The sequence below is a fragment of the Lycium barbarum genome, chromosome 5 (assembly GCF_019175385.1).
Source record: "Lycium barbarum isolate Lr01 chromosome 5, ASM1917538v2, whole genome shotgun sequence".
Classification (NCBI taxonomy): Eukaryota; Viridiplantae; Streptophyta; class Magnoliopsida; order Solanales; family Solanaceae; genus Lycium; species Lycium barbarum.
The window spans coordinates 71669423-71689121 of NC_083341.1; the positions used below are offsets into that span (position 1 = coordinate 71669423).

Sequence of the window (19699 nt, forward strand, 5' to 3'; positions counted from 1 at the left end):
GAATCATAAGATTTAGAAGGATTGAATTGGGAAATTTGCCATATTCTTAAAAATGTAAAATCATTGATTTGACCAAGAATTCAATTCAAATAAATTTTTGATTTTTCTATTTAATTTATTAGCTTATGGTTAATGTGTCCATGTAATCAATTTCGAATTTTGAATCATTGACCTGAGGGCTACATTTGAGTTGACCAAGAGTTGATTTTGACCCCGAGGCATCCTAGAATTATGATATTGTTCCCCTAGACTAACTTGGATGCGTTATTGATTAATTGGAATAGATTGATGCCATCAAACCTCGTTCGGGTTGACTTTGGTAATTCAAGTAAAAATTTGACTATCGAATTTCAGCCAAGCGAAACATTACTGCTTCTTTTTCCTTAAAAACATGTTCTATGTTTTTTTATGCGCATTTAAAACATCTAGTTCGTGTGAGTACATCAAGCCAGCGGATTGTGAATCTACTATGCTAGGGTCCATAAATAGTAGATTCAAAGCCCGATTTATGGAATCTACGTTTTCATGACATAAATGATATATTGAAGCCTTGATTGCCAAGAATTTACAAGAAATGTTATGAAAAAGCTGAGAGACGCGCATCACGAAGTGGTTGGAAAGAAGATTGAAAGGCCATTGATAGTAAAACTACTCCAAAGTAATAGGTAACTCAGATTGTACTAGCAACCATCCCGGCTTCACAAGGGTGGCATCAAACCTATGTATCGTACACGCGAGGCGCGTGAATACTTAGCCCACCAAGTTGGAATCAGATCGTTGGGATATAAATGGGATGGTTATAGACATTCGAGATGCGATATCCACATAAAAGAACAAAAATATAAACTTATGTCCAAAACAGAACGTACCAACTTATACTGAAGAAGTACTATAGATGTGTAGAAAACACTTCTGAATTTCATGATTTTCACAGAAATGCATGAGGAAATAGCTCAGCAGGAAATTAAGTACAATAACCAACTCGACTCATGATTATATCAAATGCAAGACTAAAGCTTCTTAAATCAACCAGAGAACAAGAAGTTGTGCTTCGATATTTGCTGGCTCAAGAAGCTAGTGGTTCCATATGTATAGACATTCCTTGAGCATGTAATCTATACATTCAATATCCACGAGTAGAAAAGTTGGCAACAGTTTATGCACTAACATCCACGAGTGGGATGTTGTAGCCATTTTGGTGTCCCCCCGGTCATTTACTTCCACAGCTTTCGCAAAGACATATTCTTCTCCGTCTCTTTCTTCATTACCTTGGCAACTGCCATCTCAAAATCTTCTTGTGTCACGTGTACCCTCCTCTCCCTTAGAGCAAACATCCCTGCTTCTGTACAGACAACCTGCAGATAGATCATAAGACACGTCAAGAGCACGAAAAATATAAGGCAAGCAAAGATCTCTCACATGGCACTCGATCAAGGTAAAAGCCACAGAAGTCCCTCAGATGTTAGATCATAAAGTTTTAATTGCTAAATAAGTAGGCTCTCAAGCAACCAAGTTGCTCATGAAAGGTTATGTTAAATATCATTAAAGCCAAATGGACATGATATCACTAAATACCTTAAGTTCTGCCCCGGAAGCACCATTCATCTTCTCAGCAATTTTATTCAAGTTCATCTTCCTAGAATGAATCTTCAAAATGTCGAAACGGGACTGTAGAATAATGAACAGATAATTGATTAAGATGAATCATCAGAGGGTTCTAGAAATGACGACAAAAAGCCTGCAGCAATGTGAAGAAGCATAGATATTGTTGTATCCTTTCATACATGTTTAAACACCTCTTGTACTATACTCCTTCTGGTCCTATTCATCTGTGTTCAAGGCACAACCCATTAAGAAAACCATTTTATATCATTAATCTTAAGGGATATTTTGACTAGATTACCTTTATCTCTTGCTTAAGTGAGTAATTAGTGACTAGTCTTTTTGGAGGAATAAGGGTTGCATTAGGGTAGGCTGTCTACATCACACCCCAAGAGGTGAAGCCCTTCCCCGAACCTTGGTAATGCGGATGCTTTGTGCACCAGGTAGCCCTTTTAAGGGTGGAATTGGAAAAAGATAATTAATTCCTTACTGGTAATATTTTGAACCAACTAAAGTGAATGATAAGAAAGACAGAGGAGAGTAATAAACAAACTAGAAATGTAAGCGATCAAGGAGAGAGCTAAGATCCAAGAAGCTGGTAACAATATATTGAAACAATGGATACTCATGTTAAAAACATCTTATATCTTCTAAACTATGGGAAACCACACCTCTTCATTAGGATTTGGAAATTTAATCTTCCTCTCAATTCTTCCAGGTCTCAAGAGTGCTTGATCCAGAATATCAATGCGGTTTGTAGCCATCAAAACCTAGAGCCAGGAAAAGATTTTTTTTCAGCTTTACAATCTCAAGACGATATACTTGTAAACTAGGAAACATATATTCAAGTGATCCAGATAGCCAAACTTGCCTTAATTATGTTTGATGCCTCAAATCCATCAAGTTGGTTAAGAAGCTCCAACATTGTTCTCTGCACTTCACTATCACCATTGCCACTTCCTGATTCCATTCTAGCAGATCCAATACTGTCTATTTCATCCATAAAAATGATAGAAGGATCATGTTCCCTGAGAATAATTCAACATAAGGCATTTCTAAAACTGAGCTAAATATACAACAAGCGAGAGAGAAAACAAAGCACTCAGGTCAATAGACCCAAAAAAGATACATCAAAGATTATGAAAATAATTTCCCTCCTCTTCCAGAATAGGAATGTTAACGGTTTTATGGAATTACATTCTTCACGCCCAACTTTCAAGCAACACGACAGTGTCTGAAATTTGAGATCCACGAATTCTGGCTCCTGGACACATGTCAGCAACAGGAAGATGAAAAAGAACAAAGAGAATTTGAATCTAATGTAAGTGGCAAATTATATGTGCCCCAAGAGTTTAATTTAATAAAATATTTTTACATTATCACTTTTTACCTGATCAAAAGAACGTTTATGTCACGCCCCAAAACTCACCCTAGAGTGACCGGTGTCACGACCCGGCTAGGGGCGGTGATGGGTACCCGGGGCTAACCACTGAGCACCACTCATTCTAATTCTCATCATACTCCTTAAACGTTCTTTCATCAAATTCATACTTAAATTATAAGAAAATCATTTTTTTTCATATGAAAACATGATTAACTTTTATATACATAAGCCTTCCGGTTAACAAAATGATAATATGTATGTACATGCGGTAGTAACCTCGTGAGACCATATAACCCACAACTGCGTATCTACGAGCCTCTACTAGAGTACTAGACATAGGGACGGGACAGGACCCGTCGTGCCCTAAATGCATATATATACACAAAAGAATGATCAAAGTGTCACGACCCGACTAGGGGCCGTGACGAGTACCCGATACTTGTACCGAGCACCCCTTATCTATCATATTACCTTTACTTCATGGCAAGCCGTGTAAAAAGAGCCATATATTTTTTTTCCTTTCTGAACATTAACATTAGCAGCGTCACCATAAACATAAGTAGTAAGCTTTCCGCTATCGCGTTATACCGGGACGCGAACAATTCAAAATACAACACATCTAACTGTACATAGCTGACTGTGCATATCTGTCTACGAGCCTCTAGACATAGTACACTTATACATAGAAAGGGCCGAGTACTGTCGTGCCCGAATGTACATACACAAAATAGTACCGCTGGAGTGAGGCTCCGAAACAACTGGAGCGTTGTCAAGTGTGGCTGGTAGAGCTTCTAAGGATCACGTCCACCTGTTTGCTGACCTGCGCGGCATGAAACGCAGCGTTCACAAGAAGGGACATCAGTACGAATAGTGTACCGAGTATGTAAGGCATAAAAGATAATATAAACAGTAACATAGAGTACGATTAACAATATCATGGAGTCATAGGACATATAACGGGGCAGGAAAGTAACTTGTACGTGGGAAGGCCTCTGTTTCAGGCCGGCTATCATGTAGGCTTGTCCTTTTCTCTTTGAGACATTTCTTTCTCGTAGACACAGAAAATAGGATTTATATCGTGTCATATTTTATCATATTATGTGCTGCTCTATCATAGCGTGTCGTATCACGTCATGTCGTAGCATCTCATATCATAGTATATCTTGGCATAGCGTATCATGTCATAGCATTGCCCCTTTTTCAGAACACGGTGTCCCTTATTCTCGTATACAGAAAACAGTACAATTCAGTAAACGGTATCTTTTACTCACATTTACAGACACCGAATACATCGGCTCTCCCAACCCCCTCCCCAACGGTGTCCCAACACATCATATCATATATCATATATATACAGACGCCGCGTACGGCTCTCCCATATCCCGCGTCCGGGCATCCCGCGTCCAGGATGAAATCCAGCTGAATCAGGTGGTGATATAACAGTGGCCCTTCCCCTTTCCCCATATACATATACGTGTACATTTACTTCTCTTATTATACATATACATGTCTTATATACAAATACTTGTCCTATATACATATACATGTCCATACACATATCCCTGTATCATATAACCAGTATGCACGGGAGTCCAAAGAAAGTTACGTCTATCGGAGTGATATAAAGTCGGTAACCTCCGATTACATTATAGAATACTCGTGATCGCTTTGTCTCACCTTGAAGGAACGAGTATTTTAAGGTGAGACTATCAACGGAGAATAATATTAAAGTAAACGTAGAATGAAATCGTGGGCATCATAGATGACAGTTCATAGACTTTTAAATCTTTAGAAAATAAAGTCATAGCTACGAAATATAAATAGGATTCAAAAATTAGTTTATCATTTTCATGTTTACATAAGATACTTATCTTAGTCATCTTAGTCATAGAGTCGTTCCGGTAGTACGTATCATAGGCATATCCTCTTATCTAACATCATTGTTATCATTATCGTCATGGAAGTGCCCTCATTAGAGGAGTCATAGTACTTATCATTTGGTAACGAAATCGGGATCAAAGGTTCCCTTTGGATTCACTTCAAGTAAGTCAAGCAAGACTGTAAGGAAAATCTGAGAGTAACGGGCCTACCTCGGGACGGATGGGGTGGCGTATATGATTTACATATGTTACGTGTCATGTCATTACTTGTGAGGGTTCTAGGGTAATCGGGTCCCACTTATGCAAGTTCTAAGGGTTTAAGAGGTCTTTCCATCATTTGCACACTTTCTAGTTCAATTCTATTGAACAAAAAGTGGAAAACTTTTGGTGCGGATTCCGGGGACTAGGGTTGTCCCCGAGGCTCGTACCCGACTTATTACATCTAAGACATGCCATAGAAAGAAGGGTGAAGCCTTACATACCTCTTTCTGCTCCTTTTGCTACTCCAAATTCACGTTGCAATCTCGTCAAAATCTGCAAATTGGTCATATTTACCAAAACTCTTATTAGGGTACTTAGGGTTAAAATCTTAAGGTAATACTTGGCTACCGAAATTTCGGCAGCACTTCCTCTGTAAATATACCATCCTCGACATTCAACTTAGTCAAAATCTCATCAATCACAATCCGGGAATTCAAACCCGGCCAAACTATCAATATAAATTCAACAACCACACTAGCGATTCACATATTTGATTCAAGATACATGATATCGATTTACTACTTTCTTCAAAACCTTCGGACTCCAATGAACACAATAACAATCTTATAACATATTCCAACAACACCATTCTAATATCATTACATTTCATACATGCAAGAACATAGCATTCAATTCACATAACCTTCCAAAACAAGTTTCCAATTACTACTATTCCACTAAGCTCATTAGGCTTCCATTTGTAATATAATCTCCACAACACAACGACCAACATACTAAATAAAACTTACTCACTATCCGTTCATAATTCACCAATATAAACGGTCACATACACCATGCACACACACGGCTTCATCATGCCTTCACAACTACAAATCTCTCCAAAATCATTCAACTTCCATTTTTCACATAACATTCACAACAATAGCAACCAAACACTAGACAAAATAATTGAAACATGTTTCTTACACATATATGCACATGCACGGCCACATACTATATTCCTTTCCTTCATGAATTTCATCCATTTTAGCATACTACAACACATATAAACCATTCATAACACATAAAACAAGATTAAAACTCACCTTTCTTCTTCAACCTCTCACTTGACTACAACTTGGCAACTTGTATGATTATGAATTTTTCTTGCTTCAACAACAACTCCACCTTGTTAAGGACCCTCTAATTAGTAGAAATTGATTTTTGAAGGAATTTTTGTCAACTTTTCTTGTTGGTTTACCCTTGGCCGAAATGGCCTTCAACTTTTCTCCTTCTCTTTCTTGTTCTTTCAATTTCTTGAAACTTCTTGAATATTATGTGATAAAGATGACTTTGTCATCTTTTATTCTTGAAAATTAAATTCCCACATGGGCCTAGCCCATGCCATGGCCGGTTGGGCCTCTATTTTTTTTTTAAATTTCAAGCCCAATTATATTCTTAGCTAGTTCTTGTAATTTATGGAAACAATTTTTCCAACTTCCAAATTTGCCCTTCGTCGTTCTCCATATTTCCACTTCTAGACTTTTCATAAGCAACTCATGTGCCAAACAAAATAAAATATTGCCTTGCTTGTTGTTTTCCCGCGATTGTCTTGAATTATCCGATTGCATAAAATGCGGGATATAACACAAAGGCACCTCCAGAACAATGGAGTGCTCTCAAATCAGGTACTAGCTCTTATGAGTCTGGATCAAGATCACCTCCCTGTCTACCTGTGGGTATGAACACAACGTCCAACAAAAAATGGACGTCAGTATGAATATTATACGGAGTATGAGAGGCATATGCAATGGAAATATGTCAATGAGATAAAGGAAGCACCAATAAGGAGCAACTGTATGCGATTGGCACTTACAGAAGAAATAACACATGCTGGCTTACTTATAATCATTATCATATCATGTATGCATAAATGTACAAGTGTATAAGCATAAGCTGCCCGTCCATATACATACGGTGTGATAATAATTAACCTGCGTCCAGGCCTTCCGCGTCCAGGGTATATGCTGCCCACTATAGTGGTGTGTGTGTGTGTCTGCCCGTCCATATAGGAACGGTGTAATGTCATGAACATATACTCATCATAATGCATGTATAATAACTCAAAGATAGATATACTTCACCGAGCTGACCTAAGGTCGTGAATCCCCGATTTTTTTATGGAAGCTTTATGGTACTCTGCCTCACCTTGAAGGAAATAATATATATAAGGTGAGTGTGTACAATATACGACATCATTAACCTTATGGTATTCTGCCTCACCTTGAAGGAGATAATATATAAGGTGAGTGTGTACAATCTATGACATCATTAACGTTATAGGAATATCATATCATGAACTCTAGAATCTTTAAACTTAACTCATCATCATCATTATTGAACTCATAATTTATCTCTTATCTCATATGACTATTCATGATCATAGACTCTTGGCTTTCCGGGATATAGAGAATTCATGGAGAGGAAGGAGAAATCATGCTATCGGATTCATGCCATAGAAAGAAAGGACTAGCCTCACATACCTTTGGCATTTAACTAATCTATCGCTTGCTTGTTCTCCTTCGATGTCCACGTTTCTACCTTCAAGAGAATTCGCATTAATATTAGCTAATCGATTACTTAAACGTGCTTACTAAGGCTAAAGAAAATTGAGCAGCATTTCCTTTGTTTATACAAATTTTCCCCTTGTCATATATCAACTCCCAACATCCATGATAACTTTCACAATATTGCGAACAACAATCATCATTCGTCTACATTACCCACATTTCACCATTTCACTCCCAATTCTCTATAATCATGGTCATAGTTCATTATTGCATTTTCTCACATATAATGCTTATTCCAGGTTCTAAATGTCATTCATAACATATTTAGAATCATAACATACCAATATTCATACTTCATCCCAAACTACTACTCAACAATGACACTATTCACTCATTCATGACCCATTTCCTACCTCCTTCTACAATCCAAGTGTTTCAACTTTTCAATGCCTTAAATAACATGTAAATACCATAAAACTCACCTTAGATAGTGTAGGAATAAGCCTTGAGTTGAGATATTCCTCTTTCACCAAAGCCCTAGCTCACTTCCCTTGAGTTTTCTTGGTGTAGATGAACTTTTACTAGGTTTCATACACTTGATTTCGTGGATTTGTTATAGTTGATCATGGTTTTCCCTTAGTTTCTTGGGGATGAATAATGGATAAAGTTCTAGAGGCTTCTTGGTGTGTGGAGAAGTGGAAATGAAATGAATTAAAATGAGAGAAGGGTCCTTATATAAAATCTTGAAATCAGTCTCGACCGAGATATACGGTACGATCGATGAAGTGTCGATCGGGTCGATGGAGCGTCGATCTAATCGTCGAAGTCGTTAAATTTCCAGTGAGCAACCTTTCGTTTCCTTTCATTCTTCGGTGAGAAGGACAGTCCATCGAACTGATCGACGGAACGTCGATCTGATCTGTCGAATGGTCTTCGCGCTAACTCAATTCTATGGCACAATCGACGAATCGTCGGCCCATCCGACGGTACAAAGAACAACCGTCGAACCCCCCTTTCGCAGAACTGCAGTGAAGTTTCATTTGATGAACTTTTCTCCCTTGCCTCTAACTTCTTTGGAATCTTAATTAGAATCATTAAGCATCCCTTCTTACTTGTAGGGACATCATGTACACCTTAACTTACGTTAGTCCATTCACCACTCAGCAACCCAAAGTTCCGAGGTGTAACAACCGGCATCCGACGTCATGTATAACATCGGAAGAACCTAAGCAATGCAATAATAACACTTGAACCCGCCAGGTTCAACATTCACCTCCAACAGTTTATAAAATAAATGTAACGTCAAGTTCCTTTTTAATAATCTTTCCTTATTAAATTAAACAAAGTTATAAATAACTGCATATATCAGGATCATAATTATGAAATAAGATTAGCGGAAGTCTAATATAAGTAATAGTCATAAACGTGACAAACACCCATTAAGTCGTACGAGACTTTGAAAATCTACCCGCAATTATAGAGCATCTAAGAGACACAATAATCGTCTAACTTCGGGACGCAGCCCAAAAATCTAGAATAATAAATGAAACAGGAAGTGTCCCACGAACAAGGATGTGGTCTCACCAAATCAACAACAGCAGCAAGTTCTCCTAAGTGTCGAGAGTATCACGAACCTGCTCTTTTCCGTTTCCTAACATACTATCAAAAACAACAATGGTATGCCTGAGTACTTTCGTACTCAGTGAGTGCCTCGGGGACAAGTATTATAAAAATAAAATATAATAATACATAAAGAAATCAGTTCTCAAAAGATAGTATAAAAAACAGTCATTCCACTTTGTGATTCTTAATATCATTTGTTAAACAGTTTACAAAGCCATTAATCAATATAAAAACAGGTATTCAACATGTGTATCTCAATAAGAATTATCAAAACCGATTATAAAGTCTTTTGTCAAGTTACAACTTTCAATTATGCCTTTCAAATTGATCATGATTGTCAACAACAGTTCCATGAGAGAATAAGAATATCACACATGCCAGTATAGGCCCAAGAATCAATCACATCGAAGGGATGACCGTAGGGTTCCCTTGTCACAGCGCACCACACCGGAATATGAAATTCTCGGTGGCTATCCTTCCTCCCGAATAGCTATGCATTAACCACACTTCGGGTAGCGAACCCGGTAGTGGCCACTCTTCCTCCCGAATGGCTTGGCAATTACCACACTAGGATCCATAGTGACTACCCTTCCTCCCGAGTAGGTAGGCCAAACACAACAATAAAGTTCATAGCATAGAAGCCGATTCACAAATTTTCTCAAAGTAGTCACACCATCAATAACATTAAAGTTCATTATGCCATATCGAAAGAATAAGTGTTATATCCCGCATTTTGTACCTTCGGATAATTCAAGAAAATTGCGAGAAGTTAAGGACAAGGCTATATTTTGATCTTGTTTAACACAAAAGTTGTTTATGAAAATTTTGATGCGGAAATATTAAGAAAGGCTAGGGGCAAAAAGGGAAATTCACAAGATGGCCCATGGAAATATTGAGGAAGGCTAAGGGCAAATTCGGAATTTGGAAAATAATTTTTCATGAATTCTAAAAAAAAAAAGAAAAAGGATAGTCTTGAATAAAAAGGCCAAGTGGGCCGTCCAAGTTGGGGTGGGCCTTGGCTCAAATAAATGAATTGAACATGCATTTGTCATCTTCCACACTTGGGAAAATTCAAGAAGCTTGAAGAAGAACAACAACAAAGGCCATTCGGCCATAGCTCCAAAAAATTAGCTCCATGGAAAATTGATCAAAAAAATTATATCTTCTAGTATTCCTACTAATTTGAAGGCCCTAATTAACTTGGGGAGGTTGTTGAAGCAAGCAAACCATTTATTTGTGCAATTTCAATCCTTGCCGAGAAAGAAGATGAGTGGGAGAAAGGTATGTGTTCAATCCTATTTTACATGTGTTATGAATGATTTATGTATGTTGAAGTATGTAGAATGGATGAAATTAATGAAATATGTAAGAGTATGGGTGTGGCCGAATGGAGGTGGTGGTGTAAAAGCGATGAATTAATTTTATTTAGTAGTTTGATTGTTGTGTTGTGGATTCCATGATGTAAAATGAAGGTTTGGTGGCTTGAAATGAATTTGAAATCGTTTGTGCATTATTGAAGAAGTTAGTGTGACATTAGTGTGGTTTCTTATATTTGTAAGAATAAATTTGTTAATGTATGGGTTGTTGATATAACTCATGAATTTGGAGATAAGAGATGTGTTTGGAAGATGGTAAGCTGGTTGTTGTGATTAAATTGAATATAAGCAAAATGTTGTCGAATTATGTAAAAGAAGTTACTAACATTAGAATGTATTTCGGATTGATTGTTGAAGTTGTTAGTATGATTGTTGGTGTAGTTTATGAATTAAGAAGGAAAGGAAATAGGTTGTTATTATTCTTGTTGAATTTGGAAGGTTTCGGGTAAAGGGGCATGTTGGTTGGATTGTTTAGAATATTGTGTGGATTGTTTGAAGTGTTCATGAATATTGTTTGAAAGGTTTCGAATTAGTACTTGAATATGTGAGCAATTATGAATTGAATTGAATATAAATGAAATGCTGTTGAATTGTATGACAAAGGTTGTTAATGTTAGAATGCATCTTGAATTGATTGTTGATGTTGTTGGCATGATTGTTGGTATTGTTGTTGATAATTTGGCCGAGTTGAATTCTCGGATTGTTGATTGATGATTTGGCCGAGTTGGATTCTCGGGGATGGTGTATTTACAGGGGAAATGCTGCCGAAATTTCGGCAGAATATAAATGAATTCATTTGAAGGACTAAGACAAGTGTATGTCGATGAGTCTAATGATTATGTCAATTCTCTTGAATGTAGACTAGCAAGTTTGGACGAATAAGCGCAGCTAATTGGACGTGGGACAGGTATGTAAGGCCTACCCTTTCTTTCTTTTGGCATGATCCTTGTGAAACGAACAGACGATATGTATATGATTCCAAAGGAACTCCCATTCTTAGAGCCACTAGGATGGCTAACGTTCTTGATTTCCATAAGCTGTTCCATATGGTTTTGATGCGTGTTTATGATGTCCGAAGTTCAGTTTGATATGTTTCCGAATGACATTCGAAAGATAATTGATATGACTAAAGTTTTGATCTTCAAATGCTAGCACGTTCGATTATTCCATTGAGTCTTTGATATGTTTTGATAAGTACATATGGTTCAAAAAATGGCTTCTGAAACGTTCGTAGAAAGTTCTGTACTTAAAACGCCCATAACTTCCTTGTACTAAGTCAGATTGATCCGAAACTTGTTTCTAAGCCTTCAGGTGTCGGTAAGTATACTTGTCTATCGAGTCTTGATTTATGTGCATATGGTTTCGCATTACTCTGCTCGTGCATACTATTGTTATATCGTTCGCCGAGTCTCGGGCCGGTTATGTCGTTGTGCGCACCATGTTAAACTCGGCACCAATATGTTATGTTATAATAAATTTATGGATCGGGCTGCACGTTCCGCAGCAGTATAATATATATATGGATCGGCCTGCACGTTCCGCAGCAGTATAATATATATATATGGATCGGCCTGCACGTTCCGCAGCAGTATAATATATATATGGACCGGGTTGCACGTTCCGCAGCAGTATAATATATATATGGATCGGGCTGCACGTTCCGTAGCAGTATACTATATATTTATGGATCGGGCCGAACGTTCCTCGGCACTAATATGTTATATATATGGATCGGGCCGAACGTTCCTCGGCATTAGTATGTTATATATATATGGATCGGGCCGTACGTTCCTCGGCACTAATATGTTATGTATGGATCGGGCCGTACGTTCCTCGGCACTATCATATTACGTATGGATCGATTATATGTATAGGTATATGGTGACATGATGTCGGCATGTATGATCTGTGTTTAGAAAGTAAGTATTTTGGTACTCTGGATGTTTTACTCATTTTCGGTACTTTTTCTGACATATAACATCGGTAAGTATGATTTACGTTCGGAAAATAAGCACCTTGGTGTACCGTTGTTCCGATTGTGGTTCTGTTTTCTGTATTCCATGCCTTACATGCTCAGTACATATTCCGTACTGACCCCTTTTCTTCGGGGGCTGCGTTTCATGCCGCGCAGGTACACCCAGATGAGTAGAAGCCATTATAGAAGATGTTCCGGCGGCGTTGGCAAGCTCCCTTTGCTCCTGGAGTGCTGCCGAGTCAGAGTACACGTGTTATGATTTTTGATTGGAGTTAGAGACTTTGCAGAAAGAGTCGTGGGTATAGAATGTCAGTTTTGTAAGCGGCTCCATCAGCCGATGTGTCACTCTGTGTTATGTGATGAATTCTACATGATTACAAATTTTGTTTGATTTGAGAATAACGATGAAAAAGAATATTTCTGAAAGCCGTACTATGTATTTCATCTTTATTTGATTTAAAAGTCTAAGAAGATTATGTGTGCACTAAGGGTCTGAGGGTTCGCTCTGCCCTAAGTAAGGGTCGGGTGCCCATCACACCCTAGTAAGGTTAGGGTGTGACAATAAGTCATTCCAATCAATGTTTTGAAATCGTACAACTTCTTTACAAAGATTCTCATGTCCCAATTCACCAATGAGAATGTCATTACCAACTCTTAGCTAGCATTACTAAGCATCTCTCATAGAGGAAAACATTCATAATATCTTATACATATATAGGGTTTGTTACAATCTAGGTTTTATGTGGGTTTGTCCCCTCACACACATTAACCATCATTTAGACATGAATTAGAGTTCAAGAAACATGAAAAAATTGCTTTTCCTTTCATTCATTAAAGAATCTTGAAAAAGTGATTTTCATTCAAAATAAGTTTTTAAAAGAGAGACATACAAATCACCTTTATAGTCAACAATGATTTTTAAAAGAGACATACGAATCACCTCTATAGTCAACAATGATTTTTAAAAGAGACATACGAATCACCTCTATAGTCAACAATGATTTTTAAAAGAGACATACGAATCACCTCTATAGTTAACAATGATTTTTAAAAGAGACATACCTTAATATGTTAAACAAAGTTTAACAATTCACTTTTCTAATGAAGAACACCCAAACCCTAGCTTGAATCACTTTGGGAAGAATTATGTTGCAAACCTTAGGTTTTGGTCACAAGAATCATGGGTTTGATGTTAGAATCGATTAGTAATGTTAGGGATGTTCTTACCTTTGATTTGAAGACTTGGAGGAATGATTTTCGTCCTTAGGGTTGTTTAGAATGTGGAGGAATAAATAAAACAAGTGTCTTATTTATACTTTTCTAGTGAAAACGGGCCAAAGGATGCCCCCGAAGGACGGACCGTCCTTCGTGTTATGGACCGTTCTTTGGACCGTCCTTTAGTGGAAATTTCCAGAGAGTTCTGGTGATTTTTGAGATGTTACAGTTCCATGTTACGGCCCATAACACGTGTTGCGGTCCGTAACGTCTCACCGTAACACAGGCCAAATTTCCAGCGAAGATAGGCTTCAGTAAAACGGGCATAACTTTTTGTACGCAACTTTTCTTGGGCTGGGTGACCTACTGTTGGAAAGCTATTTCAAAGATCTACAACGTTCATCAAGGAAGGTGTTCCAAATTCGCAACAAATTTTCATGAAAATCGGAAAGAAGACAGACCTACCAAAACTTAGGCGAATTTAAGAGCCCTTAAGAACTTCAATAGTTGGTTTGACTTCAAAACGACCATCTTCCACCCGAATTCATCAAGAATGGATTCATATAGATAAAATATCATCTTAACACTATATTTTTACAAATTCACACCTAGTTCAAGTTTATGGGGTGTTACAGTTTACTTCATATCATCACCGCCACCCCCTTTTCTTTTATTTTTATTTTTTTGGATAACTGCTAAATCCATTATTTTCAGCTTTGGAATTTGGTGGATAATAAGCTCACCCCTATACTCATACCTACCTAAATACCAAACTTGGTTCACAGAAGGAGTTGAACTCGTGACATGCACCTACCACTCATCCCATGATGTACGCTACCTTTATAACATCTTTTTTTTTTTTGTTTTAAACTGGTAAAGTTGTATTCCTCAACATTAAGGGTATGTTGGCCACTGTCACGACCCACCCCCGTGGGCCGCGACTGGCGCCCTACTTGGGCACCCAGACAGACTTACATATCCAATTATCATATCCAAATTTAGCTCAGAGTTCACAATAGTTATTTTAAACATAATTTAAATCAAAACTTGTCTTAAGCGGTCGTGCGTACCAAAATATCATATCGGAACAGATAGAAGCGGCGGAATGCACATCGCCGATCATGTGTACAAATATAAACATAAGGGCCATTTTGGCCACCATAACAGACGGACCGCATTAAGACACAGATCATAATCAAAACAGACACATATAGGACCCTCGACCCACATATATGACTACAGGCCTCTACAATTACAAAACGAAAACATATGACTGGACAGGGCCCCGCCGTACCCCACATAGTCAAGTATACAGATACATATACGTCACAAAAAAAAAATATACCGACACATGGGCTCCGGATCGAAAGGAGCACTCTGTAATAGCAGAACGTGTGGCCTACACTGGCAGATCACGAATCTCTGTACCTGCGGGCATGAAAACGCAGCCCCCGAAGAAAGGGGGTCAGTACGAAAGATGTACTGAGTATGTAAAGCATAGAGTGCAGAAGTGTAAACCATAACCGAAAATAAACAGGATACAAAAAGGGGAATACTGACCCGCATATCAAAATCTGTACCAAAAACGTATGCACATAATGCAGATAAAAATCATGCAAAGCTCAGGAACGTGGTCACCCCTCCGACGCAGGTGCCACACACAGCATAACACTAGAAGGTTCAAATCTCCGTACATCCCCGAACACACACATATCATCATAACATATCACCAGCCATATCACAGCATAACTCCAACGGAACCCGGCCCTATGGCGAGGTCTCGGGAACCGTAACACAGCATACGGCCGAATTGATCATAGTGCGCACGAACCATAACCGGCCCGGGAACCGGCGAACGAAATCATAATAAGGGCACGAGCGGAGTCATGAGAAACAATGAAATTTACATATCAAAATACTTTTGCAAACTTGACAAAATCATATGTTGACTTATTAGTCAAAATAATTCGAACAATTAATCAAAACGGGGTTCATTTCACAAAAGTATTTCCAAAACGATAATTATGGTTCAAAATATAATTTAGGATATCGTGGCAATCAAAACATTATTTTACAATAGCCAAGTTCATAAACAAAAGTCTTTTGCCGACGTTATACAAAAATGAGCCTTATAGGGCAACCGAAAGAGTCTCGGAGTTAGCGGGCCCACCTCGGGTCAAGTCGAGGTGGCGAACATGAATTACGAACATTTGGGGTCTATGAAATCATATGTGAAAGTTTCGAAGCGATTCGAATACACTTACAAAGGTTTCGGACATTAGATCACTTTTAACACAAATGGGAGTTTTATGCTTCAATTGAATTGAATGAATAGTACCCAATTTTTAATTCGGATTTCCGAGAACAGAATAGCCTCCAGGGCTCCGATGTCGACCTAGTATACCTAGGACATGCCAAAAGAAGGAAATGGGGGTAGCCTTACATACCTTTCACGCTCCCTACGCTTGTCCAAAATCGAATCCCGTTTCGCTCAGAATCTACAAATGGTCAAAGTCACCAATTAGGAATTTCAAGACTTTAAGAATTCATTTAACTTCATATTTGTCTACCGAAATTTCGGCAGCACTTCCCCTATACATATAACACCCCCGAGAATTCAACTCGGCCAAAATATTCACAACAACCCAACAACAACACTAATAACAATAACCATAGCTACAAAACACACAATATGGCACAACTAACCTTCTTCCCGACATAATGTCACAACCTTCATTCCAACTTCATATTTTCAAATCAATATCAACATCCTCACATTCATTACTAATTAAGACCATGACAATATAATTCGAGAGCATTTCATAACATTTCTACAAAATATTCATACGATATACAAAGTATACAACTTCCCACCAAAATCATAATTCATTCAAAACTTCTAACCTTTGGCATACATATTCATAACATGCTTCCATATCCCAAATTCATCAATAATCATCATAATTTGCACCTTAACAACTCCATTTTCATAATGTCATAAAATCATACTAAAACGACATAAACTTCTACATTCCATTTCAATGCAAACTTATATCATTTCATCTTCATTTACATTGCAAGAATCACAACTAACATGTTAAATCAAAATTTAATTCATTCCCATTCCATTCCCTATATCACACAGCCAACCTATACATTTCCAACTTCAACCAAATTCATTCCACTTTCATTCTCAATATGAATTTCATCCTACACACAACTAGAATATAACATAAATTCAATCCACCATAAGCATACAATGTATATATATACACGGCCATGGACCATATTCCATACCCACTTTGCAAACTCCCATGTTTTCGTGAACCTACTCATTTCCATACACTACAACACAAACAAACCTTCCTAACATAATAATATGGAATGAATTCTTACCTTTTCTCTTCAACTTCTTCAAACTTCTACTTGCCAACACAAGTGCTTTCTTGCCTTAAAAATTATACCATCTTGAAGAGCATCCTTGAGTTAGTAATATTGCTAGAAAATTATGATTTTTGGACCAAGATTAATGGACTTGGAATTTTTTTCTTTTCTCTTGGAGGGGGCCGAAACCCTCCCCCTTGTTCTTGCTCTATTGCTTTGTTTTTGCTCTCTCTCTTTTTCATTATGTTTCATGAATCTTCCAAGGGGTAAAGCTTCTTATATAAATTAATCACATGGCAAAAACTAATTAAAACATGGGTTGGGTCATGAAGCATGGCCGGCCACCCCTACTCTTATTGGGCCTCATTTTCATTTAATTTTTATTGAGCCCAATTAGTTACAAATCTTATTTTGTAATTCCCGAAACAAATTTCCGAAATTCCAATTTTTGCTCTTGACCTCCCCCCGTGTTTCCACACCAATATTTTTCATAAACAACACACACATATATTAATTCAATCAACATATGACCTTATTCCTTACAAATCAAAATCATTTCGATTTTTCCCGAATACACGAAAATACGGGATATAACAGCCACCTCCAAAAAGTGAGTAACCAAAAGAAAGGAAAAAAGACTTATAGAAAACATAGTAAATCTACAATCTGATTTGTTTCCTCTATACAAAGTTGTTTACACCAAAAAAGTAAAGATACAATACAATTCCATTTAACTTTCTGAACAGAATTGGATCTATCTTCAAAACATCTCCCATTTCTTTCTCTCCACACAGTCCACACCATATGCAGGCTGGTATTATCCTCCACCACCTTTTCTAACTTTTTCTCCCCCCTTCTAATCCAACAACTGAACAGATCTGAAGTGTGCTCTGGCATGATCCATCTTGTATTAGAATGTTTGAGAAAGATTTCCCAAAGATGGACAGTGAACTCACAATGAAGAAACAAATGTTTGTTAGTTTCCCCTGTTTTGTTGCAGAGAAAACATCTGGGTACTGACTGCATCCCTTTCTTTTTTAAAACTTCTTGAGTAAGGCAGGCTCTCTTTACCACTGACCATGTGAAACATTTCACCTTAGTAGGTACTAAGGTTTTCCAGATGGAATTCCATTGATATTGTGGCCTTCCAGCTCCACTTTACATCTCTATCTTGTATGCGCTATTGACTGTGAAGCAACTATCCTTGCTATGCTTCCATATAATCTTATCAGGTTATGTTATGATACCGCTGGAGCCTCCTAGTTTTCTAAGTAATGATGCCACCCTCTCCACTTCCCAATTATTTAGCAGCCTTCTAAAACAAAGGTCCCCCTGGGGTGTCCAACATTCATATACACTTGCTTCGAGATTATTATAAATAATGAACAGATCCGAGAATGATTCCATTAGAGGAGTTTGGTCAATCCATCCTTCTTTCCAGAATTTAATCTTGATCTCATTACCCACCTTAAATTTCAAATTTTCTTCCATCGATGGCCACAAAGCCCCGATAGTTCTCCACACTCCAACCCCAAAGGGTTCAGTGGCTGTTTCTGTACACCAAGGAATAAATTCACAAAATTTAGCCATGATCACTTCCTTCCATAGGGCATTTTCCTCTCCATTATATCTCCATAGCCACTTCGTCATAAGACTATTGTTTTGTAGTCTTAGGTTTCTGATTCCCAATCCACCCCTTGCTTTGCTGAGTATTACTTTATCGCAGTCCACCAAACTGTAACCCTTTCCTTCTTTGCAACCTTACCATAGAAATTTCCTCCGTAGCTTGTCTAATTTTTTCACTAATGCTGAAGGAATAGGAAATAAGGACATCACATATGTAGGGAGAGAATCTAGCACAGAGTTAATCAAGGTTAATCTTCCCCCAAGTGAAAAATATTGTGCTTTCCACCTTGCAAGCTTCTTCTCATTTTTCTCCACTATACCATCCAGATCTCCAGTGCCTTATGCTAATTACCCAGTGGCATAACTAGATAAGTTGTAGGCAGATTCTCCACTCTGCACCTTAACATGCTTGCCAGATTTTGAATATGAGGGACTTCTTTGACAGGGAATAGAGTGCTTTTCCCCCAATTGACCCTCAAATCTGCTACAACTTCAAAAACTATCAACATCAATATGATATAGCAGATCTGTTCAGCGTTTGGTTCACAAAAAATAACAGTGTCATCAGCATACAATAAATGACAGATCTCCATTTCCTCCCCAGCTCGACCACCAATTTGAAATCCCCTGATCCATCTATTATGTATTGCAATTCTCATCATGCCATCAAATCCTTCCATTGCTAGAATAAAAAGGATAGGAGATAGAGGGTCACCCTGTATCAAACCCCTCTCAAATGAAAAAAAACCCCACAGGTTCTCCATTTACAAGAACAGAAAACCTGACAGTTTTAATACAAAACTCAATCCAGCTCAGCCATTTGCTACCAAACCCATCTACCTGAGAGTGTTTAATAAGAATTT

General features: G+C 37.8%; 2 protein-coding genes across 2 annotated transcripts; both read right to left on the bottom strand.

Moving 5' to 3' along the window:
- Positions 1-918: 918 nt before the first annotated feature.
- On the bottom strand, positions 919-2700 carry LOC132642520 (26S proteasome regulatory subunit 8 homolog B-like). The gene is made up of 3 exons (XM_060359668.1): positions 2274-2700; positions 1576-1668; positions 919-1355 (listed from the first exon to the last, which is right to left on the bottom strand). The coding sequence occupies exons 1-3, from the start codon at positions 2364-2366 to the stop codon at positions 1215-1217; spliced, it is 327 nt and encodes a 108-aa protein (XP_060215651.1). The 5' UTR covers positions 2367-2700; the 3' UTR covers positions 919-1214.
- Positions 2447-19516, bottom strand: LOC132639471 (uncharacterized). The gene is made up of 4 exons (XM_060355915.1): positions 19189-19516; positions 18678-18763; positions 2784-2866; positions 2447-2630 (listed from the first exon to the last, which is right to left on the bottom strand). Exons 1-4 carry the CDS (start codon positions 19514-19516, stop codon positions 2447-2449), a joined length of 681 nt encoding a protein of 226 aa, XP_060211898.1.
- Positions 19517-19699: the final 183 nt, after the last annotated feature.

Coding starts and splice junctions, on each gene's coding strand:
- LOC132639471 (XM_060355915.1), bottom strand. CDS start 19,516: ATGGAAGGATTTGATGGCATGATGAGAATTGCAATACATAATAGATGG. Junction 18,764..19,188: donor TTATCTAGTTATGCCACTGG/GTAATTAGCATA, acceptor CTTGGTGTACAG/AAACAGCCACTGAACCCTTT. Junction 2,867..18,677: donor AAGAAAATTTGAAATTTAAG/GTGGGTAATGAG, acceptor ACATGTGTCCAG/GAGCCAGAATTCGTGGATCT.
- LOC132642520 (XM_060359668.1), bottom strand. CDS start 2,366: ATGGCTACAAACCGCATTGATATTCTGGATCAAGCACTCTTGAGACCT. Junction 1,669..2,273: donor TTCCAAATCCTAATGAAGAG/GTGTGGTTTCCC, acceptor ATTATTCTACAG/TCCCGTTTCGACATTTTGAA. Junction 1,356..1,575: donor CTTCCGGGGCAGAACTTAAG/GTATTTAGTGAT, acceptor ATCTATCTGCAG/GTTGTCTGTACAGAAGCAGG.